Source organism: Amblyomma mixtum, chromosome 6, assembly GCF_055824585.1.
Source record: "Amblyomma mixtum isolate Tamu chromosome 6, ASM5582458v1, whole genome shotgun sequence".
Lineage (NCBI taxonomy): Eukaryota > Metazoa > Arthropoda > Arachnida > Ixodida > Ixodidae > Amblyomma > Amblyomma mixtum.
In genome coordinates this window covers 20082973-20109294 of record NC_143017.1, presented here as the reverse complement: position 1 = coordinate 20109294, position 26322 = coordinate 20082973, and the positions used below count along the sequence as shown (strand labels likewise).

The following is a 26322-nucleotide window of genomic DNA, read 5'->3' as shown; positions in this document are numbered from 1 at the left end:
GATGGAAATTGGAAGCGGAAATGCGGATTTTATGGCTTTGATTCCTTGAAGGAAAAGGAAGAGGCACTGCAAGATATGTGCGGTGTGACGCTGCCAGTTTTCTGCCTTCTTCTGAACTTGTTGCCAGCACCACAGTACAGGCGCAATGCGATGTCAAGGGAAGACAAGCTATGTTTGTTCCTTGCCAAGCTACGGCTTGGGATAACGTACAGTGCCTTGGCCGCTATGTTCAGTGTCACAGCCACAACAGCATCAACTGTGTTTAGAAAGACGCTTGATATTCTAAGCATTGCCCTGAAAGAGTGGGTCTTTATGCCTTCCAGGGAAGTAATCAAGCTGTGTTTGCCTCCCCCATTCAAAGAAAATTATCCAAATTGCACCCTAATAATCGATTGCACCGAGCTCCGCACAGAAACACCGTCTAATCCTAATTGCCAACACGTGTTGTATTCACATTACAAAGGAGGATACACGCTCAAAATTTTGATCGGCATAATTCCTAATGGAATGATAAGTTTCATTTCTAAATGTTATGGAGGACGGCATACAGACTCTTTCATAACACAGGACTCCGGCTTCCTGCAGCTTATCAAACCAGGGGACTTAGTTTTAAGTGACAAAGGATTTCCGAGCATACGGACAACTGTAGAGGGTAAAGGTGCAGTGCTACTTATGCCTCCTTTTAATTCAGGGGGTGGACAGCTGTCTGAACAAGACATGGAAAAGACATACAAGATTGCGTCTGTGCGAATCCATGTGGAAAGAGTTATTCAAAGGCTGAAGATATATCATATTCTAAGCAACAGAGTACCACTAAGCCTGGTCCCACACATGAACAAAGTAGTTTCAGTGTGTGCTGCCCTTGTAAACATGCAAGCACCAATAATTCAGAAGTAGGACTGCTTGGTTTGCTGTGGCATCCATAAATTGGTTTGTAGGCATAGATTGCATTTGCAAAAAGATGAAAATTTAAAGGAAAACTAGTTCTGCAGTTTCATATTAGCACACTGTGACTTGATAACTGCAACTATGTACTATCGCGCTCAATATGAGTTGCAACGCGCGGTCATCGACCGGGGCTCGTTCCGTGGTGTGCCTCCTCCAAACAGTCGCTGGGAATTCTGGGAGAAACTGCTGTTCCAGGAAACAACAGCACCCCCGCTCAGGAAAAAGTTTTTCCCAGAATTCCGAGCGACTGTTTGGAGGAGGCACACCAAGGAACGAGCCCCGGTCGATGACCGCGCGTTGCAACTCATATTGAGCGCGATAGTACACTTCAGCCAATAAATGGGTTCTTCAATCACACCACTGTTTTTTGTCTGAATTTTATTTCTTAGTGAGAAGCCCTGTGATAGTTCTGTAATGTGTTATTCTACAAGCAAAATATACATGTAAAAGAGGCAATAACGACTGAAAACCAAACGGCAGATATATAAGTCAGTTGAAGTATGCACAGCAATAAGTTTGATTTCAGGCAAGGATCGTGCATCTGTCCATAAATATAGAGCATAGAAACCTACAATAAATGCAGAACCAATAACTTGAAATAAAAATACTCCATCTTGGGGATCAGTTCCCACAGAAAAGCCTCGTCCCGAGTTACTTTCACTATAACTGCATGTTTCGGGCTGTAGACATATAAAATGGCCCACTGCAGGTTCAAAATATACATCTGGACTTGTATTTGTGTGTAATAAGTATGTGTGGTTCTGAGCACAATCACATCTCCATTAAACATTAAGTAGGGGAGCAAGCTTCGCCTTTCTTCATAGTCGATGAATGGTTCTTCCTTGTATTTGAATGTGCACTTGATTTCAATCAACACAGTTTCACTGCCAATTTTTGCGAGTCCATCTGGGCTGCAACAGTCATGGCTGCTGTGGAAGCACGAGTCCTTCCTAGAACATGAATAATTGAGATTAGTGCTTGAGTTGAAATGTACAACAAAGAGGAAACTGAGCATGCCAGGAATAACTCCTGATGTAAACTGGTAAGTGAATTCACCTGCACAATACGGGTGCCAAGCTTTCGTTGGAGCTCTTCTCGTGCTGTGGCTTCTGTCTTGATGCCTAGTAAAACACATTTACATGTTTAACTGAAGAGCAAATAAACTGTGAACATCACGGTTTATGTCCAAGCTTCTGGCAGCACAAGTGAATTTAGTGTTGGAATGCCATAACTAAGCACTCCAAATGTTTCTTTTAAACAAATTTTTGTGCTGTTGGAAACATACCGTAGCGCATTGAAGCACTTGTGTATGATGATGTTCTGCAAAGGCTAATAGCAGCTCTCTCCAATCCTTCATCATTCTTTTTTGTGCGTATGGCATGTGCTTTCGTGCTGATGATGCGAAGTCGGCGTTCTTCATGCCATCTGAAAATTGGCAAATTTGAAAATATGAGTCAACAGAATGTATATGAAATGTGTCGCCTACCTTTTACTGCACTTTAGTTTCATACCGTGAACAGTTTGCTTGGCCTATGGTGTGGAAGCCCATGTCACGTGGTGCTTCTTTCAGTACTACTTTTGTTTTGTACATATGCGCCCTTTCACGGTCCATTTTGCTAACAAAATCTTTTACTTCAGTTGTTTTGTCATCGAGGACATTAAGATACCTGTAAACAGGCCGGTGCGACATTGACTGCAGTAAATCCTCTAGGATTTCCTTTTCCACAGTTTCTGAGACTTTGTCAACAATGTCATCTAGCAAGGTCGCACAAATGACATCTTCAGCGCTTCGATTTTGCAGCTCCAATATTTCTCTCAGTGGACACACTATGTCCGGATAGCTGAGAATGATATTGGGGTCAGCTGGTTTGGTATCAGGAACCCTGCTGCCCTGTCCTGTTATGGAGAATGAGACAAGGGGTAAGGAAGGTAACGATTCACTCATAAAATGGAAACTGCCGTTTAAAGGTGTGGCACATCGGATGCCTAAAAATACTTACGGGGGAAGAGGTCCAAAACATCCTCTTCTCAGCGCCTCTTGGGCTTTCCGCTCGGTTTTCCCCACTTCTGGGGCTCGCTGGTGCATGAATTTACTTCGTGGTCGTTCACATGGAGGCACACCGCAGCTGCGTGCTTGCAGTTAGCTGTAATTCCAGCTTTGCAGGAGCATCGCCCCTCTCGAACAAGCAGCTCCTGCTTTTCCTGGCACGACCACGACAGCTATGAGAGTCAGAAATAAAAGTGAGACAGCGTAGACGCTTGCCGTCTTCTTAAAGAAGGCTTCTTCCCGAAACTTCCCTCTACAAATTTTCAGCTACATGTCATGTGGCACGGTGTACATTTTTTCAGCTAACTCCGTCTGCCCCTCCCACACTATTCCGTGCGCGCGTACAAAGCTAAAATTAAGGCGAAAGATTTGGTTAAAGGCTTCATTATTTAAAACACCCAGTACAATGTTGTGAGTGCGTTTTTATGCCAGCGCAATTACGCGAACGCTCCGCGCGCTCGATACCACAGCTACGACAGCCCGCCTCTAGCTCGGCACCCCTCACGCTGAACATCGCGTTCGCGGAGCAGATTTTACGTATTTAAGTCTGTAAATCTAACAATCGCGAACAAAAAAATAAAGTGCAGGCATGACATTGCAACTGAAAGAACAACGAGCCACCGAGAAAAAAAGGCGAACAATATGTGTGGCTTCTGAGCGCTTACGTCCAGCTGCCTCCCAGCCAAGTCAGCGGGTGATGTTCTAAGGGATGGAGTATGTGTGTCTCGTACTGTCCCAGGCTTTATAGCGGGTATTATGGTTTGGCCGCAAAGAATTTCTTCCCCATGACGCAAACGTCGTTCCCGAAAGTGCGCGATTAATTTCTTCAAAAATGACATGTGGAAACAACTCATTCCGATATGCATTCCGACAACGGAGAACTTCAACCGAGTGCACCGCTTCGTTCCGTAGCTAGTGCTTATAAAAACGTTCAGTTATTAGAGCATATAACAAATGGACAGGCTCAAGGTTCACGTCGTACACAACGTAGTCGCTAACTTGTGACACGCATTTTCCATTCAATCGGGCTTCGTTGTTTTCAATTACCTGCTCTACGGAGTACACATGGCTTAAAAGCCTTTCACCTTTGATTAGGTTCGCTTTCCTGAAATAGTTGTCGAGCTGGCATATCTTTTTGAACTCGCACTGCAGCCGGATCATTGCGGCGCGCGACAGAAGCAGCGCGAGACGTCTGCACGTGCGCGGAAGCGAGAGAGCGAAAGGAGAAAGCATGAGGTGGAGCGCCACGTCTATCCCCAGTTTCTTTTTTTCTGCCAGAGATGGCGCTCCCTGTCAAGAGCAGCAGCGCCGCTCGACGTTGCTTTGGGTCCCTATACTGACTGTTTCGAGCACGTTTGGTCGACTGTGAGCCGCAAACAAGTCCCAGAGGCAAAAAATGTTAGAAGCACGCGGGCTATTTCCGGCGAAAATGCGTCTACAGCTTTCTCACACGAAGCGGCTTATGGGAGCGGCGCTCCCGCAGGGTCTGCGGTATCAAGGCAGTGGTTTGCGCATTCCGAAATGCCCCTTCGCTGCATACGGCGCAAACATATGAACATAATCATCATTAGCACGACGCGGGTTCAATGCCAAGCAAGAGGAGCAGCGTGTTAGGGTTGCGCCTATTGGGGGCATGCATGTGCGCTAGGCGATTTTGAGCTTCCGTCTGGCTCGGCTAGGCGACGCTGACTAGCAGTTTTTTCCAAGGTCCCTGAGGGACTTTAGTTTTTTCTAGTGCTCGACGCTCCGTTTACTTCTGTCCGAACGTATTAATGTTGTGCGCTTGAAGCTTTATGATGCTCGCTAAAGAACGCTGTGTTTGCATTCTACATGTTTATTTACGTCTTCATTTCCTTTTGTTTTAGAGCATCCGGAGGATGCTTTTTAAGAGGGGGAAAGGTTTACATGGTGATGCTCAATACTGCCGGCACAAGCCTCTATCACTCAGTAACGTAATCGGGGACCAGATTTATCTCCAATGACCGCAGCTAGGCGGAACCGGTTCTACGCTTTTCGAGGCTCTTGTGGCTATTCTGTGTGCGTTATCGCGGATGTTTGTTGTCAGGTTTAAATTGGCAGAAATTAAAGCGCAACATGACGACACAAAGTAGGAGAAAAAACGACAGGACAGGCGCTATAGATATGGCATATTATCTGTGGAATCACCTGTTCTTGTTTTCCCGCATTCGAGTTCCTACGCACGTGCTTTCAACTGTGTTCACCCCTATCTGTCTTTACTCCCCCCCTTGTGTGTGATATATACGCGGCGGTTTATGAAGACATTAATGTGTCGCAAGTTAGCGCCCGTCCTGTCGTTTTTTCTCCTACTTTGTGTCGTCTTGTTGCGCTTTAATTCTTGCCAGCCATGAACCAACATGCCCCGGAGAGTGTTTTACTGAAGGTTTAAATTGAGCACGGCCAAAAGCAGCGGCCATTCTGTTCGATGACCGCCGAATAGACTTGAGGCTATAGCAGTGGCCGAGTCATCAATTGCTTTGTGGGCGCGAGTCAGGCCAATAAGCAGTTTATTTTGGAAGCCCTCTTTTGCTTTCTTCCTTACCAGCAAGCTGCCGTCGCCACTACGTGATAATATTGACGTTGCAATTCAGTGCTCTGTACGCAACCCTGCTATGCCTCTTATAAAAGATACAGCATCCCTTTATATAAATGGTCAAAATACAGTAAAATAAAACAACACACGCTTTATCGTCGTGCCAGCTAAACCATTTTCTCTTTAGCAATATTTTCGGAGATTTTTATAATTATTTCTACCACCACTATCATTAAGGTCGAAGTATAACGGTTAATTCCAGCAATATTTCGACTGGAAATAGGGATTACGGCTTGCTGTACCACTGATCAATGCATCCATGCCGGACTTGTCGTCCCAGCTGTCGTTTAACAGGACACTGGCGGGGAATACAAGTCGGCTTGTACCGATTGTACACCATGCTCTACGCACAAAAGAACAACTCTTAATGAAAAGGTAGCTTTTACAATAAAAAAAAACTACATATAGGTGTAGCCCTCACCCGTCCATTTCCCAAGTGCAATGCGTGTGTGGAATATACCCATAAAAAGCTGAAGAATCGATTTTTATTGGGAAAAATATTGGCATGGTCTTGTCTTCCGCGCACGTTTAAAGGAGCAAGTTTGATGCGGTTTATGACGTCATGAATCAGTCCTTGGATGTAAGCATCCACGCGCTGTTGCTTGTCAGACCTTTTCAGATGTTTAAGCTTGCAAGTGGCTCTTACACCCAACGGCCAGTACGGCCGTGCTAGTGTACATGGCCAAATATCTTTTATGCACAAAGAAACCGGTGGCGTCTCACCGCGCTGTATACTGAGCCGTCTGCTCTTTCGTGTCTTTATGAATCATTTTGATCTTCATTGATTCATTGATTTTATCGTTTTGTGAAACATCTTTATTCCGGCTGTGTGCCGATGTTACAGAGATTTTCGAGGAAATTAGAAATGCAGAGAAGTGATGCGATCGCTGGGCGAATGTGTTTTCATTGCAGCGGTAATATTATAAAATGCATCTAATTTTTAATGACGCGACTACAGAAGTACTATTAGAGACAAACAATAATATCGCTAAATAAAAACAACCGCAAGAAAGACCTACGCAGGGCATGCGCTAACTTCGTCTGACTTTATTTACTGCCAAGCCAGCAAACATTTAGAAAGTCTAAGGCATGCGCTCAAACAAGAGTGCAAGGCATCAAGAAAACCGTTAAAGATATGACATCTCGGTCCTAGAAAGGTGGACCGAAGTATCGCTCACACAAGTATCGCCCCTATTTTTCATATGGAACACTTACAAAACCTCCCGCGCCTTCGTATCTCTGCTTCTGCCCAGAATCCTTATCACCTGAAGTCGTAGTTCCCATTTCGTGCAGTGCTAGCATCTTTTTCCCCCGGCGGTTGTTCTGCCGTAGAGTTACACACAAAACATTCTGAGCAGTGCTGTCAAAGATGCGCACCTCCTGTTTTTTTTAGCGATCATGCATGCCCAGCAGCACGGTCATTAACGCACCGCCCCGTTTGGTCCACATGGGCTTTTCTGCAGGTTAATGATATCTAGTATATACCACACTTGTGCAGCACTTCACGTACCGCTTGCCATGCTTTTTGTTTCAAGAGCTCTACTTTTTATCGCTCGCAATGGACGCGCAAAGCTGTGCAAGCTGTCGTGGAGCAGAAAACACGACTGACACGCTATGTCGATTCGCCACCTTTTTAACATTGTGCGCGAACCTGCGAACATAATGTACCACTTCTGGTTTGACGGATTGTTTTCTGCTGTCGTTCCCTGCCTATGAACTTGGCCGCGGCGGCCGCGTTTCGATGGAGGCGAACCGCAAAAGGCGCCCGTATGCAATGCGATGTCAGTGCACGTTAGATCCGCAAGTGGCAGCGAGTATTCCGGAGCCCTCCACTATGGCACCTCCTTTCTTCGTTCACTCCCACCTTCCTTTTTTCTCTCACGGCGCGGTGGCGTTATCCCTGAAAAGTGAGACATTTACTGCGCCATTTCCTTTCCTCAAAAACACAATCTTTTTCACGTTAGGCTTCACAAACTTCGCGGAAAATATCTCCCCATGTAGTATCCGAACCTTCCAGACGGCCGTTCGTTCAAGAGCCTGGCTTTCTTCTTCTTCAGCTCCCTCACTAAAAATGACGCCTAATCGGCCCTCTTCATCGCCTTCTCTTCCTCCTGCATCATCGATTGCCTATTCTTCCCCACGCTTCACAGTTCCATGGGCTCAGTCCTCAGTGCTAAACTAAGGACTGAGCCCGGCGAGTGCCCGGAGTTGATAGTCCGAGCCCGGGTCGGGCCGGGTCCACCACATTATCGCTCCACTGAGCCGAGTCTGAGAATATGTCTACTTAGGGCAGGTAGTGACCGCAGATCCGGATCATGAGAAGGAAATAACTAGAAGAATAAGAATGGGGTGGAGCGCATATGGCAGGTTCTCTCAGATCATGAATGGTAGATTACCAATATCCCAGAAGAGAAAAGTATACAACAGCTGTATCCTACCGGTACTCACCTATGGGGCAGAAACGTGGAGGCTAACAAAGAACGTTCAGCTTAAGTTAAGAACAACGCAGCGAGCTATGGAAAGGAAAATGATAGGTGTAACGTTAAGAGATCGGAAGAGGGCGGAGTGGGTGAGAGAAGAAATGCGGGTTAATGACATCTTAGTTGAAATCAAGAGGAAGAAATGGGCTTGGGCAGGGCATGTAATGCGAAGGCAAGATAACCGCTGGTCCTTATGGGTAACGGAGAGGATTCCAAGAGAAAGCAAACGTAGCAGGGGAGGGCAGAAAGTTAGGTGGGCGGATGAGATTAAGAAATTTGCGGGGATACAGTGGCGGCAACTGACAAAGGACAGGGTTAATTGGAGAGACATGGGAGAGGCCTTTGCCCTGCAGTGGGTGTAGTCAGGCTGATGATGATGATGATGAGCCGAGTCTGGCCCTCTACGCACAGCATGAAGCCCGGCCCGAGTTAGTTCCCGCAGAAGCCTGCCCCGTGTGCAACTGGAGTTCTGCTACATAAGTAAAGAAGTGGCTGGAGATGGCGCTCAGTGGAAATCACGGCTGAAAAAATCGCTTTGGTAAACACGACAGGAAGAGAAGGCACAATCAGAGATGATCTTGGAACAGACGGCTGCCCGCCGAAAAATCTAGTGAAGGATATTTTTCAGCTGTTCTAACAAGGCCTCAAATTTCCTGTCACGAGCGGTAAAAAAACAGACCAGCTGCGAGGCGCCTTTCGGTGCATCCGACAGCGTGTGTTCTCTAATGCAGGTGAGCTGTGTGTCAGGTGTTACAACGCTTCTTTAATAACTGCGTGGAACCAAAGTCCGCTGCTATATTCCGCGGTTTAGAAACCTGCTTGAAGCCGCCTTTCGCTGCTTTTCTCAATCATTCAAAAGTACGGTTTAGCTCCCCTTGTGTCGTATAACGCGGCGGGGCGTTCATGTGCGAAGTTACCTCGGCATTCCGGTTTCTGTAACACTTATTAAACTTGGTTTGCAAGTGAAGTAGTTAAGCTCTCTTCTATTCCACGTCAATGGAAAACTCCTTGCAATGAATGATCTCAGTGCAGAGTTTCTTTCATTTCTGATATGGTAGGATAGCAGGTAAAAAAAAAAAAAACGCATTGTTTGGAATTGTTCTGACGTGTGAAAAGCAGTAACGAAAAAACAAGAAATTAAAGTTGAGTGCCCGGCCCGCACCGTGTTTGCTGTTCCATTCGTGTCTCTGCCAGACGGCCCTGGCCGTGCAATACTAAATCAAAAACCGGGCACGGGCCCGCGGCCGGCCGGAACCGTGCGCAAGTTCAAATGGAGCCCCGGTCAAGGCCCACTGCATACGGCACCGCAAGAGCGCAGTCACATGAATCTTTACCTATTTCCCGGGCTTTCTTAAAATGCTGGGAAAAGGACAGTGCAGGAGACATGTTGTTGAAAAAAAAACTGGATGGGTTCTTTCTTAGCCCTTTCCACAAGTTGAGGAAACGGACATGGCCTGCAATTTTAAAACTTTTCGGCGTATAATTTTAACTAACTAGCTAATTAGCAAAATTTAAGGAATATTGTGAAGAGCGCCACACGACGGGAAACAATATAGCGTTGGCTTCAGCCAGTTGTGCTGCACCACTTTTTTCAAATAGTTAGCTCAAGTAATGCGAAACGCCCTGTATATACTCATACGTACCTCAGTGGTCTTCCAAGCGGCAAAGAGCAGCTATGCTTACGATGTACCTCCAGGCTTTGATTCTTAGAGCCCTGACAGTATGAACGATTCCTAACATTTTCTCAAGACTGAGAATTCTGAAGACACATGGATACATTTTACCTTGTGTTTTACATTGTGAATCGCTAGCTTTTATTTTTTGTCAATGCTACTCATTAAAAGTGCTTTAAAGATATTTCCTGGTGGCTTACTTGAAAGCATTATCGCGCGCTTGTGCCGCGTGAGCCTATTAAGCCCGCTCCTGGTTTGTGGTCTGAATTGTCTCTGCACCTTATGTTAGTGGCTGCATTTATGACTTTCTAATGCAGCCTGAATTAGATCATGCACACATCTCTTTCTTCTCTGCTGTAGGAAGGCATGATATACACGCGCTCTCGGCAACTTGGCTTTTAAACAACTCAAATATATAGGCCGGTGCTGCCGTGTCCAAACCATGCGGGCATTAACCATTCACTCTTCCCTGTCTGCACGGCCAGTGGCTACACCCACGCGGAGGACGTGACAAGCGTGCTCCGGAAACAGTCCTACTGGCCCAGCTACAACATTCCGTAAGCATCTGCTTCTTACGACTGTAGACCGCGCGGTTTACAGGTGCATAGCAAAAAGGGGAGGGAAGGGGGGAGGGGTCCTGGTTGGTGTGCGAAGGCCATTGTTCGCGTATAAGCCTTGAAACCCCAAAATGGGAAGAAATCAAAATCGTAACCTACGCGTTATTTCAGCTAATGTGTACGATTTCAAAGGCAATGTAAAAGATTTTAGCGGGGCTGAAGTTTGCGAACTCGGGTGTCGCAGATCTCCGGCACTGAAGAGTTCGGTCGCTTTGTGCAACTAGTCATAATCATCAACATCATCATTTATTGAACCTTTAAGAACCCTTTAAGGGATATAACATAAGGGAGGGGGGGGGGCGACGTACATAGAACAATACATGAACAAAGCCAAGAATGTTGAGACAAAAAAAAAACAAATCAAGTAAAACAGAGATATATAAAGATTCAATGAGAGCAATGAGGGGAACGAATACAGTCAGTGAAATCAAATGCGAACCCAGTTAAAACAGTTACAACACAACAAAAAAATTTGCAGTTGAATAGAGCAAGGAAGTTGTCTGAGATGTGTCTCAAGGCAAATCGAAAATCTTTATCCCTAATGAATGCTGTGCAAATATTTCTTCTTTCTTAGAAGTGCAGTTTGCATTTGTAACAACTGGAATCTATCCGGCAATGCCAGTGCAGTCGCTTTCTCCGTGATATTATTATTTGGATTCATATTCGCTAGCGCTTAGTGAACACACGGGACAAGAACACAAATACACAGGACAGACGCTAGTCTTCAACTGCCGTTTATTCGAAAAACAATCAATATATGACATCTCAAAGCAGCTGAACTCACACATGCGCAGCAGCAACGCCACGCCTCAGGAACATCATTTCTTTTTTCGACAGATTAACAGACGGCGTGCTCACGCATTTGGAACCTTCACTATCAATGCACACAGCTTCAAAAATTTCACGTTCCGCTTGTGTTTTCATTGTACCTAGAATGATTGTTTCTGGAAAGATTGGTGTGCAAGGTACAGGGTCAGGGTCGCCAGGGTACCGTTCGATAAAACAGCGTTTGAAGTGCGCAGCGAGATTCCCCCCCCCCCGCCGATATGGATTCCGTTGCCAAGCGGTGCTCTCTCAGTCGTTCATTTATGCATCTTCCTGATTGCCCAATATACGCCTTGCCACAAGTGTGCGGGATTTTGTAGACAACAGCGACTTTGCATGGAACGAACTTCTTTTGGTGGTTCGTAGTGCACAGTGGCTTTCTGACCTCGCCGTTCACGAGCGGGCACAAGCGCACAAGTTTCCTCGGGGAAGTCAATACAAGATCGACGCCACACTTCTTCGCCACCTTTTTTAGGCGGTGCGACATATTGTGCACATACGGCATAGCCACAAGTTGAGTGCGTCGGTGGGGATCTTCACGGTTTTGTTGCCTCCCAGATCTCACTTCCTTTAGCAGCTTTTCTGCAACAGATGCCAGAGTTTCATCCGGAAACCCGGCGTTCTCTAGGCGAAGCTTCTGCAGTGTCACACTTTCAGTGATGCAATGCTCGCACGACTTATGGAGAGCAGCGCGGAAGGCATTCATGGCAATACCCCTTTTGACAAGTTTAGAGTGCGCCGATTGATAACTGAGAATTTCTTTTTTGTTCTCGGCTGATACATCCAGCAAACGCGTGTTTTTTCAAACCTAATGCATATATCAAGGAACTGTAGCCCATCGTCGTTTGGGATTTCTGTTGTAAAGGTTAGACCAAAGCTACAAGAATTAAAAACATCGAGCACATTTTTTACGACTACCTTGTAGTAATGAATCTACCTCAGTCTGACACACTGGACGATGTGGTGAAAAATGTGCTCGATGTTTTTAATTCTTGTAGCTTTGGTCTAACCTTTACAACAGAAATCCCAAACGACGATAGGCTACAGTGCCTTGATATATGCATTAGGTTTGAAAAAACACGCGTTTGCTGGATGTATCAGCCGAGAACAAAAAAAGAAATTCTCAGTTATCAATCGGCGCACTCTAAACTTGTCAAAAGGGGTATTGCCATGAATGCTTTCCGCGCTGCTCTCCATAAGTCGTGCGAGCATTGCATCACTGAAAGTGTGACACTGCAGAAGCTTCGCCTAGAGAACGCCGGGTTTCCGGATGAAACTCTGACATCTGTTGCAGAAAAGCTGCTAAAGGAAGTGAGATCTGGGAGGCAACAAAACCGTGAAGATCCCCAACGACGCACTCAACTTGTGGCTATGCCGTATGTGCACAATATGTCGCACCGCCTAAAAAAGGTGGCGAAGAAGTGTGGCGTCGATCTATATTGACTGCCCCGAGGAAACTTGTGCGCTTGTGCCCGCTTGTGAACGGCGAGGTCAGAAAGCCACTGTGCACTACGAACCACCAAAAGAAGTTTGTTCCATGCAAAGTCGGTGTTGTCTACAAAATCCCGCACACTTGTGGCAAGGCGTTTATTGGGCAATCAGGAAGATGCATAAATGAACGACCGAGAGAGCACCGCTTGGCAACGGAATCCATATCGGCGGGGGGGGGGGGGGGGGGGGGGGAATCTCGCTGCGCACTGCAAACGCTGTTTTATCGAACGGTACCCTGGCGACCCTGACCCTGTACCTTGCACACCAATCTTTCCAGAAACAATCATTCTAGGTACAATGAAAACACAAGCGGAACGTGAAATTTTTGAAGCTGTGTGCATTGATAGTGAAGGTTCCAAATTCGTCAGCACGCCGTCTGTTAATCTGTCGAAAAAAGAAATGATGTTCCTGAGGCGTGGCGTTGCTGCTGCGCATGTGTGTGTTCAGCTGTTTTGAGATGCCGTATGTTGATTGTTTTTCGAGTAAACGGCAGTTGAAGACTAGCGTCTGTCCTGTGTATTTGTGTTCTTGTCCCGTGTGTTCACTAAGCGCTAGCAAATATGAATCCAAATGCTTACCAACTAGCCCAACTTTCCGTCTTAATAATTATTATTTGGCAAGGCTACGTTTCTAGACAGTTTACAGTCGCTTAATTCACATGTTCTTTTCCGCTACTGCAAACGCGAAACTGAGACTTTCGTTGGCTTTCGCCACAATCCAACTCATCATCATCCCATTTTGAAACGCTTTACAAGTCTGGATTATCACTGTCGCGGTCACTCGGGAAGCATCTCAAACAGAAGAGGGTCTTGAAGCATAAACTTGAACAAGGAAAGAGAGGTGGGGAGGACAATGTTTGAGAAGTATTCAGTCCTTGCCACCAGACTAAGCGAATAAACAAGACTGAGATGAGGGAAGAGGAAGAGTGCGTGCGTCTGTGGTGAGAAGCGGAGCGAAGAGGGTAATAGTGTTGTACGTTGTCTTCCAATGGTCGAATATTTTAGCCATCGCATTGAGGTCTCCAGTCTCTTCTCCACTCTAATACGCGTGGTACAAAAATGGGTACATCCGGACAAAGCTGAATAAAATCAAACGTGCTCAATAAGACGAGAATGAATTACAAGAGACAGGGCAAGCGCCAACAACCAACTCGACAGTTGGCGCTTCTCTTGTTTCGTGTGTTTCGTCTTCGTTTTATTTCGCCAGTTTGCTTTCATTCTGTTTGGTCTCGTAACCACCAGGTAGAGTAGATGAAAACTTAGTGGTTCAATGGTTCTGTTACCAAGCAAAACGTGCTTCAGAAATTCTTAGATAAGGCTTAACTGTTCGAGATCAAGTGATTCCGCTCGACTGAAAAAGCAGTGACTAGGGAAAGAAAGCCGGGTAGGTGTGAAGAGGGGGTGGGGGTTCGCCATCAGATCGTTCTTTCTGTGAAACCGGGAAAGCATTTCGACGTTGTGATGGACTGGGACCTATGCTGCATTTCTTCAATGGTAGTCAGACCGGAACACAAGAGAATAACTCTTGTTTCTCTCCTTTGCCCGGGGCCACCTGGTTCAGACGAGCTTTTCATTTACACAATTAAGCGCAGACCAGGCCTTTCGGACTAGCCGGGAACCGGCAGTCAGTAACAGCCGGGCGTAAGAGAGCCTGTTGATTCGCTTTTTTGCATTACAACACAAGCATGGCCCCTGTGTCGGCTTCGCACCCGCAGGTACTCTCCCATCATGTTCCAGCTGAGTGGTGCGCCGTTCTACGTCAAGAAGTATGGCGACTGGTTCAGCTACGACAAACATCCGCGGGCGCAGATATTCAAGCGGGACCAAGGAAAAGTGGTGGACACCGACTCCATGATCACGCTAATGTACTGTGGAGCAGCCGCTCCGCAGCCTGCATCTTGCATATTCGTGGCAAGCGGGAATACTGCGATTCAGAAACAGAAAAGTGATTCCGCTGCTAGTTTCAGTGCTGTTGTAATTAAGAAGAAAGCAAATCTCCATGTTTTATAGCGGAAGTACATTCCAGGACGTACGCCGGATTTTTGCGGCAACATTTTAGCGTTCTCACCGTAGGCCTCACCTGGGTGAGACCTAGGCGGGACTTGTGTAATATCTAGGATGATCTAGATGACAGTTTTGCCCAGATGGGCCATCGGGGGCGAAAGTAACAGAACCCCCCCCCCCTCCCCCCTCCAAGTTCCGACCCGTGCCACTCTGCGTGGTGGCGCCACCTGACAAAGCACTTATGGAGGAGAAATCAGTGGGCCCGTTTCGACAGCAGAAGTGCTCTGTCAGGTGGCGCCACCACACAGAGTGGCACGGGCCGGAACTTGGAAGGTGGGGGGGGGGGGGGGGGGGGGGGGCGTCTGTTACTTTCGCCCTCGATGGTGATGGTACTGTACATGTGCATAAAAGCATCGCAACGCTTGCGCCCACTGCAGGTGGCCGCGTACGTACATACGAGGCTTGCTCATGTATTACGTTACACACGCCACCTTGGAGGTAGTTTACGATGAAGAAATAGGGGTATTAGTAGACTAAAAAAAGAATATTGACTAAATAGAATACACACGCTTCTACAGCTGTTTTGAACCCCAACAGGTCAGACCCCGAACCACCAAGTGCAGTATTTCTGCAGCTGCACCTACCGTTTAGAGGGTGTAATTGTGAACTTTGATTTTCAGAGAGGGCTCCGCAGTTCTCCGAGGTCCATTGCTTACAATTGTGTGCCAATACAAAGACTAACTGGCTCGCAGATGTTCAGCTAAATCGCTAAGGCTCCGCATTTTCAACCTCTTACCGAAACGACTGGAACGAGTCTGCTAGGACTCCTTCTGTCGCTGTACCGTTCAGACGAATTCTACTAGTCTCTGATTCCTCCCTTCCAGTACAATCTCTAGATAAATAGCTTGCACAGTTCGGAATAGCATCCGGCTGGAGGCGTACGTGAAGAATTGGCGCTTTTGTACGGGTGGTAGCGGCGTCCACGCGGCAATACTTCCTAATAATCTCACTTTCCCGGAGTTCGCACCCCTCTAAAGGAATTTTTCCATGTGTGACTAAGAAGATAATGCCAACATCTTCAAAAAAATTTCATTAAAATTTGAAAAATAAGCGTTGAAATCCCGTTGAAGTAACCGTTGAAATCGTGTCTGCATTCTGCGAGAAGCAAAAGTAAAAGTAGATTGTTCTTACTCTGGAATGCGCGAAGGAACGAAGTCTTCCCGCAGAATGGCACGCAGCCATATGGTCTCCTGCTCTTGGTCGTGCGGGAAATTTAACACGTCGAAATTCCGTCAGAATTCGTAGTAGCCGCAACATCCAGGCACAAAGCGCTTGATAGGCATGTTCTTTCTACTGCGTAAGCATGACGCCTGCACACACGTGTGCAGCATTTTTAGCACACCAGCGTGAACAAAGAAGCATGCAGCCTAAGAAATGTTCGAGAAAGGAATCTGCGAACATCCAAACGCCATTAGACCACCGCAGAAAGCGAGCACGTGTATGGCAGCAGATGAACGCTGAGGCCTTATTGTCTAGGTGGTGCTGCTCCCACCCTCTCTTCCTCTTGCCTCTCTTTCTCCCTGTACCGTGAAAGTATGGAGGCGGATTTTCTTCTCTCCCATTTACCTCCTGGCAACTTTGTCTTAGGACGCCAGCGCCCACGGCCGACAGTTTTTGCGATGATGGGCGATAATTGAGCGATAATGTTAACTTCACTTCACTTCACTTTATTACCTTAAAGACCCCCAGTTAGGGGCATTACATAAGGGGTGGGTACGGATAGAATCAAACATTATGTACAAAGATGTTATTCGTTAAATAGGGCAGTTCTAAAGAACATTGAAAAAGTTTACCATAGCTTTCGCTCTATTTCGCGAGTTAGGCGGACAGCCTAACGTTTGTAGGTTTTCTCTTTACACTTTGTCTCCGGTGCATTCGCAGGTACAACGACTTCAAGCACGACCCACTCTCCCAGTGCGCCTGCATTCCTCCGTACAGCGCTGTGAACGCGATCTCGGCCCGCAGCGACCTGAACATAGATCCGGGCCGATACGCCTTTCCCGCCCTCGGACCGGCCGCGCGAGGGGCTGTCGACATGAAGGTACGTGCGGCTTAAAGAACCACCGCAGCCGAAGTAACGGGCAAATCGCGCTCCCGCCGTGTGTTGATCACAGGTGCGCTCACAGAAAAGGTTTGTCTTTCAGGTGGGCGAGCGTGATGCACAGTGGCAAGCATAAGCATGCCACACGAAAGAGTGCGAAATGAGCCACTTTTTTAATTCGGAGAAGGCAAAAGAACAAGAAGGGCTATAGCTAGAAATAATAACTATGCTTCACTTGCCGCAAAGACATATATATAAGGACGAAGATTGGCGTCAGCGAAATCTTCAACGCTGCAAGTTCAAATACACATAGACTAATGTTGTGAGAGAGAGACAAAAATAGCTTTCAAGATCATTGATCCATTAGTAAAGACGAACGCATGGATGGAATAGGCTACAGGTGTCCCTAATGGAATAGGACTAGCACTGCTCGTAAGAGAGCCGAACTGCATGCTCCATTCCGCAGCAGACGCATGCGCCAGTCCCCAGCATAGAAAGCTTGTTTCGTTTTATTTTTGTGTGACGGAGTTGTGGCGGCAAACGTTTCGCCAGCTTTGAAGGCACTGCCGTGTTGCGGCAATGCCAATCTTATCTAGTGAGCATGGGTGCAACAAACGAGGAGACGACAGCGCAAGATTTTTCGTTATTGCATCAGACTGAAACAACGCAGCTCGGCGAAAGGTTTTGCTGCATAGTATCTGCCGGGAAACTTTGATTATGCGCTAGATCCGCTCCTTTGTCAACTAAATGGCTGTTCTTCATTCGTAAGCCGTGATTTCCTCTTAAGACTTTTGTGTGAAGCGGAAACGGCTTTTTTCGCAGTAAATGACATTCCTCATGACATAGACTTGATTGCAGACTCTGCTCGAAAGCTGTGGTTTATATAGCGAAAGAGTTCTGCACAATCCTACACAGCATCCAGTGTAATGAGGACGTTAGTGAAAAAGGCAGCTGAGCACAACTCTGGGACATCCCGTAAGTAATGAATGGCGAAGTAAAGAAAGTTTTAGGAGCAGCGAAATGGGGGCAAGCAGCTGGTGAGGGTAAGGTAACAGTAGAATTATAGAAGCACGGAGGAGTAATGGTGCTGGAAAAACTAGCCGTCCGGTGTGCTCAATGGGTTACGATGTCGAGCGTGTAAGAAATTGTAGGATCGCTAATATAATCTTCATCCATAAGAAAGGAGACATCTACAGTCGGGGACAAAAGTCTCCGGAACATGTGTTCCTCAAACGAAGCTTATAGCTCTACTATCAGACAGCGGCTGGAGACCACACTTGTGGAGATGAAAGAACAAAAATTTTGACTTTTTCCACCACAAGTGTGGTCTCCAGCCGCCTACTAATGGCAGAGTTATCCGCTTCGTTAGAGGAACATGTGGTCCGGAGAATGTGGTCCGGGGCAGGGCATGTAATGCGAAGGTAAGATAGCCGATGGTCCTTAAGGTGAACAGGCTAGATTCCAAGGGAAGGCAAGCGTAGCAGGGGGCGGCAGGCACAGCTGGCACAGAACAGTGTAGTGAGAGATATGGGAGATGCCTTTGCCCTGCGGTGGGTGTAGTCAGGTTTATGATGATGTTCAAGATGCTTGCTATGGAGGTCTAGCATTGGTGCTGTCCACATTGCGGGACGTATTTGTGTTGATGCATTTTGACTCCGATTACGAATTCACAACTATAGCGGCAGTGCTCGTTGTTAGAGCCCCCGCTGTCCACGTTGCTCGCGGTGCAGGTCTAGCTTTGATGTGGGCGCATTGCTGTACGTATTTGTCCTGGGGTTTGTTGCCAAAGTCAATCGTTGCAGTGCCTAGGCGTAGTAAAGACAGCTACTTCGTGAATACGTCATGTCTCCGCCCGCATTCTACAATACTATGTGTATGCAGCCTGCACAGCCACGACACCTAAGACCGCAGAACTAACAATACACACGAATACGCGGTTCAGGGGCCCTTCTAAAAAAGATAACGCCGCCCTATTTAAAGAAAGAATATTCTTATTCATAAACTTATCGTTCGTGTTCATAAATATTCATATATTATTCATGACCGTTATCGGTAATGTGATTATGGATTGGTATTTGGTGAGATATGAGAAAGAAAAGGAATAAATATAAAAAGCTGCCCGAGACACTTAAGACTGCTCACGTGCGAGCAGGCGGGCCCGATTAGTTTGTGAATGCAGTCGCCGCGCGCTGCGACGTGATGTAATCAGATGGCACGCAGCTGGAAATTGTACTTCTGCATGGCTCTACGTAGACTCCACAACGCCGCCGCACCCCTCCTGATCTGCGCGCTAACTTCGTGAAGGCGGTCGCCGCCGTGCCGCGGCCCGCGCTCCGCCTTAAGGGATGACCCTTTAGCTAAATGGTTAATGGCCATATATGCAGAATTGTTCTTTCCCTACTGAACATTCATAGATCCCTCGGAGTCCTCATACAACTCCTGGCGCAGTGGGGCAGCTGTTAAGCATTGGGCTACTGCCCTTGGATGTCAGGTACTGCCGCAGGTGGGACTTCTCCGATATAGGTTGTCTCGAGCAACTTCGCGCCACTCATCATTAATTTAACCACCGCCTGCCAAGTTTCATCAGGACGCCATTTTTTATGCGCATCAACTAGTTCATCACACACACAAACACGCACGTATATATCGCACGCGTGCCCAATGAGCAGGGTTTTCGCTCACTGGAGCAAGTAAGGCTTATGGCTGAATAATAAACGAAACGCAGCACAACAAGCTGGCCTTATAGCGGCATAAAGGGTTTGGTTTGGTTTGGTTTTGTGGGGTTTAACGTCCCAAAGCGACTAAGGCTATGAGAGACGCCGTAGTGAAGGGCTCCGGAAATTTCGACCACCTGGGGTTCTTTAACGTGCACTGACATCGCACGGTACACGGGCCTCTAGAATTTCTCCTCCAAAGAAATTCTAGCCGCCGCGGCCGGGATCGAACCCGCGACTTTTGGGTCAGCAGCCGAGCACCATAGCCACTGAGCCACCGCGGCGGCATAAAGGGTTTGGTAAGGTTCGGCAAGATTTTCTAAAAAACAAAGCCACTCGGGGGGGGGGGGGGGGGGGGGGGCAGGAGCCTCGTGAAAATGCCGTTGATGACATTCCGCTGAAGGGAGGTGCTTTAGAGCAGTGCATTTTAAAACTGGAAATTGGTTTTTGAGGAAATTTGGAAATGGCGTAGTACTTGTCTCCCATCTAGGTGGACACCTGAACCGCGCATTAAGGGAAGGAATAAGCAAGGAGTGAGAGAAGAAAGGAAGAAAGAGGTGCCGTAGTGAAGGGCTCCGGAATAATTTCGACCACCTGGGGATATTTAACGTGCACTGACATCGCATAGCACACCGGCGCCTTTCTCCGTTTCGCTTCCATCGAAACGAGGACACTGCGGCCGGGTTCAAACCCGAGAACACCGGCTCAGTAGCGCCCTAGCCACTGAGTTGCCACGGCGAGTCAGTATTTTTAACGCGATAGCTTTAAGGCTGCCGTTCTATAGAAAATCCAGCGTCTCTGTCGGTGCTGGGAGCGAAAAATCTCCGGAGAAATAACCCAGGTGGGTCACCTAGGTTATGTCACCTTCTGGCGTCATGCCAGCCTGCCCACTGGATTGTGAGGAGACTGACCGCCGTGGTAGGTGGTCTTTAAATTAATAATTTGTCCCGAAAGGTTCCCCGGCAAGAGCGACGTGGGCCACACCAGCGCCGCAGGTGGCAGCAGCTGCCGGCGCAGGGCAGTAGCGCATAGCTCATGTGCTCGACCCCTGCGCCAAGAACATGAGGACTACAGTGTATCAATGAATATAAATTCGAGAGTAAACAATGCTCCATATCTGGGCATTAACCCACTAAAGCTATCGAGTCACACCCATAAGGCGGAGCTTGAGTGTCGCTCTAATTTTAAAGCGAAAGCGTTACAACCCTCTTTAACCAGAAAATCCGGTGTCGGCGTTGGCGTTGTGAGCGCGAAAAATCACGAGAGTGGCTCTGGCACGAGGTCCGCAGAGAGCAGCTTAGTAGTCAGACGGACCACCTAGGTCGCGTGACATTGCAGCGTCCTCAAAACTGGATAGTGAGCAAACTGCCCCCTGTGGCAGGTGGTAGTTAATGATATAGGTCGCTCCGGGAGATCAACCTGAGCCGCACAAGGCTCACCGCTGGGAGCACGTACTATCGCAGGGCAGCGACGCATCGCTTAAAGCTGGAATCGCATGGCGCGATTGCGCGGACGGTGGGACGCGCGCGTCATTCTGACGCGTGCCCAGCATAATCCACACGAAATCGCGCCGCCGCGTGGGTCTACACGAACATGGAGGTAAAAACTTCCTCCATGTACACGAAGCAGAAAAAACAGAAGCGTTTGCGGGTAGGCAGGCTGGAAACGCTGATTGGTCGATGTGATGCGCTTCTCCGTGACGTTTTTTGACTTCGCCCTCGTTCTCAACCGGACGTGGCGTCAGCGCGCCTTTCTCGACCTCTCCCTAGAGCGCCTGGGGAATCGCTAGGTGCACCCGCCGCGCGTGCGTGCGTGGTGAGCGGGCATTCGTTTCGTGATCCTCGGCGCGCTCGTTTCGAGGCGTGTGCAGCTATGGCGTTCGTGCGTGGTGCGCTCGTCGGCGACAGCCAGCTGAAATTTCTGTGCAGTTTTTGCTTGCGGCTTTCGCCGTTTCGCCAGTAGCACGTGGCTAGTGTCGTGCTCGTATTTAATGTTTTTGCCGCGGCACTACAAGGATCCGCATCAAGCGCGCTTTGAGGACCGCCGTTTGACAGCCACGCTGACGCGCTTGTCGGGCGTGCGCATTCTCAACCCCAAGGTAAGGACTGAACTACATTGTCGCAAGTTTTCTCGTGCATTGAGGACTCACCAAATTGCGGTGCTTGTAACGAAACTTTTTTTTTGCAGCATCGTTCCCTGGATATGCTTCTTGGAAGCCGATGTCATTGTTCGCCGGACGCTGGGCCTACTGCTCGCCGCCACGCCGCTGGCCGCCACGCCGCGAAAGAAGAAGAAGATCGGTTCCGGCTTCCTCTGGGTGCTCTTGGCTTGTTCTCCGGTGCCGTCCACGTCAACCATTAAAGCCTTTCGGTTACGAGCCCCAACGGCTACGTAACAATATTATAAAGCACACGACATAGTGAATGCGTGTTAGGCGGTTGTAGACTTTCCAGAATTAGCCGGAATTATTTTTCTGGGAGGATAACGGCCTTAACTGTTACGCGTGAGGCTTTTAGTATGGAAGGGTTCGAGTCAGACGCCCTGTGGCCGCTGAGTCTTTCCGAAGCTCACGGCGACAGTAATGGAGTATGGCGGAGTGGCAGGGCTTTTTGGCCAGCAACGTGCGACAGTTCGGGTTTTTTTCTGGTTCGGGTTTCGTCACGCAGTCTGGTAGATGAACTCAGTGGGTAAGAGTCACATAAGGCCTGCCGTAGTGCGACAACAGGTTCTGGTGCAGCCCGCGCAGTCTGAGCGGTCGCCAAGACTGCGTACAAGTGCGTGACGCACCAACAGGTCTCATAGTGGAGTGGCTTGAACGTCTCTTGAGAAGCTGTTTCCCGCAGGCGGGCGATACACCGAGCTTCTTGAGCAAAGCTTCGCAGTTCAGTGGTCGTCAGTGGCGAAATGTGACAAGACTGTGTCCAGGGTGACGCGATACGGGTGGGTCCGCAGAAGATACGGCTGTGTCTCGTCGTCTGAGTATTCAATAATAAAACTGAATGGCGCAAGCGAACGAACAAAGAACGACAGAAAGGCGCGCTCTTTCTATCTTTCTGTCTTCCCTTGTTCGTTCACTTGCTCCACTGAAAGCGCTCTTTCTATCTTTCTGTCTTCCCTTGTTCGTTCACTTGCTCCACTGAAAGTTATTATGAACCAACTAGCCTAGAAGCAAGTACGTCTCAATACTCCGAGCGCTGATTGCACGCAACAACTGATGTGCACATTGCCGAAAACTTTGGCAAGATGTAGTTGTTTACTGCACCATTCACCGAAATAGAAGTTACTGAACTTTTTACTCCCTGAGGAGACTGCATTTGCATTGCCTACAACGCAGAGCGAACGCAAGGAAAATTGAGCGAGTGCCCCATGCGAAGGTGTTCCCTTTGTGACGTATGCGCAGATGGCGAACTCGTCCCTGGTGGCAGCTGGCCTCCGCCTTGTGGCCGTGGCGGGACCCACGCACGATCGACAGCCGCCCTTCCGCTGGTCGACGTCCGGCTTCCACGACCCGCATGCCGGCCAGCCTGATTTGTGGAACTTTGCGCCGTTCATCTGCATCTGGAGCGAGGGACAGCCGGGCGGATTTTTCTAGGAGAACACCTCGAGTCATGCGGGAAAACTTGCTCTTAATTAATCATCCAACAAACCAAACCTAAGAAGTTATAGCTCCTATAGCCTCAATAATCAGTGCCTAAGTTCGCAGAGCGGATTGCGTATTGCCTCAATATTTCGGGCCCTAATTCGGCAGTGCCTCATAGATTTTTGAGACTGCATTCTTTTTCATTCACTTATTTCACTCTCGTGATCTGAATCTATGGTTAATACCTGTCCTAAGTAGACGTATTCGCTTGCCACTTCCAGCGCTTCGTTGCCAGTCGTAAAGTTCTATTATCTTTTAAACTCACCGTTCTGCTTTTCTTGCGTCAGTCGTTGATAATATTTTGCAATCCATACCTTGAGTGACTTAGCAACGCAGTGTTATCAGCGAATAGCCGATTGCTGAGCTTTTCTCCGTTAACTCGTATCTTCAACTGTTCCCAATTCAAGCCTCTGTATACCTCCGGTAAACAGGCAGCGAATAACATTGGAGAGATTGTGCCTTCTTCCCTGGCACCCTTGGTATTTGAAATTTCATTGCGGTCTTTATGTTACTATGGTGGCTGTGTAGCTCTTATAGATATCATCCTTCTACTCTCTTCTTATAGACATCTTCTATAGGTCTTTATACACTCAGATTCTGCAATGCCTGCATAGCTGTTGAGGTTTCGACTTAATCAAATGCTTTTTCGCAAGATGCGAAGGGTAAATATATCGGTTGGTCATATCCTGCTCACTTCTATATCAGCTGATTGATAGTGTCAGTATGGTGTTTTCATAAGTAGCCTTTACCAAGGCCTGCGTGGTCATTTGGTTGCTTGCAGTCTAAAGTTGTCCTGGTTTTATTAGCGATTAGTTTCGTAAACACTTTGTAGGCAACGGTCAGTAAGCTCACCTGTCTGTAATTCTTCAAGTCTTAGATCTCCCCTTTCTCATGGACTAAGATGACGTTAGCGTTGTTTCAAGACTCTGGTACACTCGAGGTGATAAGGCATTGCATATACAGGATGGCTAGCTTTTCCGAGCAAAATATCCCCACCCCCCTTCTTTAGACCTGCTGTTATCTGATCCTTGCCAGTTTCCTTTCCTCTTTGTATTCCTTCCACGACTTTCTTATTTGCAGCATTCTTGGACAAAAATCTTGAGTTTGAGATATCATAAGGCACTGTTATGTAAATATAGAAAGTAATTGTCCGTGCTTCTGATGCGTAGCAATGTCTTCCTTTTAAAGTGTTTACATCGCTCGCTTCGAGCAGTTAAGAGTGCCATAAAAAACCATTGGGGAACACATTTAATGATTGCAAAAACGTTAATAGCAAAAGAATTAAAGCTTGTCGACGGCAGATCTGCAGATATATAGATTGCTATCATGAAATCTTACAACCTATGAAACAATCGCATTAACAAACCCTTCTCCGCTAAAAATTGCTTTTGTCCAGAAATGCTGTGTATGTTACTTCCTCTTTCGTTGCTCGTCGGATGTCCAATTGATGTGCACACACTTTCTCTTTTTAACGTCTTGATTGCATTGGCGACTGCATAGATTTGAGTGGAATACTTTAGCTTCTTTAACAAGCTTATCGATATTGCTAACGACATTGCTCTTTTTCCTCTTAGCGCATAAACCTGATTTTTGCTCATACCTGGCTGCCTTTCACTGCTTTAAGGCAACCTGCGTTCTTTAGAGCATGCTAGATTTCCTACATGTTAAACTGACTTAAGTCGGCTACGTTGCGCATGGTAATTGGCTTTGATAGTTTAGCCTGTTTTATTCTTTCTGTGTGGTAAGAGGCTTTCATGCTGCGGGGCTTCTTTAACAGAACCTCAGTGTCCTGAGAGAGCTTGCAGCTATCCGGTCTAACCATCCTACCACCTACTTCTACTGCGCACTCTATAATTATAGCTGTGAGATAATCTTTCATTGCTTGAACCTTAATGTCGTCGTCCTCGCTTAAAGCCCAATATCTGTAATTCCGTGAGAGTCCGATTTGATCAACTTTTCCTCTTGGCGCTGACTCATTGGTACAATGGCTACTATGCACGAAAAAAGCCATCTGCATCGGCTGGTGTTTTTCAGCCACCCTCAGTGACTGCTTTCTCGCAGAACAAGCACTTTCATGCTCATGGTCTCGTCTGGTCTTTCTACTATATCAATATTTTTAGGTTCTTGTTTGAATGCACTGGCGGAGGTAAAGAAGAAAAAACGCTGAGCTTCGCGAATAAGTTTTAATCAGTCCTGCAACAATGGCTGCTTTTAGGCAAGAGGATGTGAGATTTGGTCACGAAGGCGAGGTTCAAGGAGAATCACAGGTTTTCGATGAGCGTACCCGGCTGCAAAATAAGTTTCCTGCCATATTTGAAGGCATATTGGAGTGTTTTAAAGCGTGTAATTGCGGTGGCAGGCTGTCAATTCTTGCATGAGGACCTCCCAAATGTGAGGTTGCTGGTGCAAATGCTCTGACAGGGAAGGTGCTTAATTTTTATCGTCGCAGCTATGGCGCCGAGTTCTTATTTGCGCAGTTCCAAACAATCAACGACAAGTAAGTCTCATTCATCAAATACTGTAATCGCACCGTATATTCATAGCCTGTCGCATCGAATTAAGAAGGGCGCGGAACGTGTTCACCACGTTTTTCTCTAATAGATAAGCTCAGAGCTCAGTGCGGGCACGCCAACATCGGGGAACTTTCTTAACCCCCTATGTCAAAAACCACAAAAAGTACTATGTAGAATAGCAGCGCAGTTTGTTCCAAGATGTACCACTTCCATATGGTAAAAAGCATGTGTGCAAACGAACCGTTGTTGAAACGAGAGATTGCGCAAAACACGCCAAAGGGCTGGACAAGACAAGGAAACTTGTTGAAGGAGTTGGCAACGGTATTAAATAACCACTAGCAGGAATTCCATACAGCTACCAGCCACCGCCGCTAAGCCTAGCGGCCTCTTCCACGGCCACTCGGTAATTTTCTTCCTTTGTTAATGGATGATGTCGGGACGATATTTTTAAATGTTCGAAGGCATGCGCTACGAGGTGGCAGCTAGAAGTGCTTGTCCAGAATCTCTGATAACGCACAGCGCCACTAACAACAAACAGTAAACGACCGTGTTGGGTCCTCGCTTGCTCCGTCTCGTCAATTGCGCTGTAGCTATGGAATCACGGGCAGCAGTGTCGGCATACATTGCAAGGCTTGCACTAGTGAACCTTGCACACTTGC

General features: G+C 47.4%; 1 protein-coding gene and 1 pseudogene across 1 annotated transcript in view; one reads left to right on the top strand and one right to left on the bottom strand.

Annotated features, from left to right (window-relative positions):
• The window catches only part of LOC149338353 (putative aminopeptidase PLBD2), a 97238-nt gene extending 71397 nt beyond the window's left edge, over window positions 1-25841 (top strand). The window contains exons 8-11 of the mRNA XM_089550733.1: window positions 10245-10316; window positions 14407-14557; window positions 16635-16796; window positions 22911-25841. Coding sequence (XP_089406859.1) covers window positions 10245-10316; window positions 14407-14557; window positions 16635-16796; window positions 22911-23102 — 577 coding nt within the window. The 3' untranslated portion in view covers window positions 23103-25841. The remainder of the gene's footprint in view (window positions 1-10244; window positions 10317-14406; window positions 14558-16634; window positions 16797-22910) is intronic.
• On the bottom strand, window positions 1819-4156 carry LOC149338354 (uncharacterized; annotated as a pseudogene).
• Window positions 25842-26322: the final 481 nt, after the last annotated feature.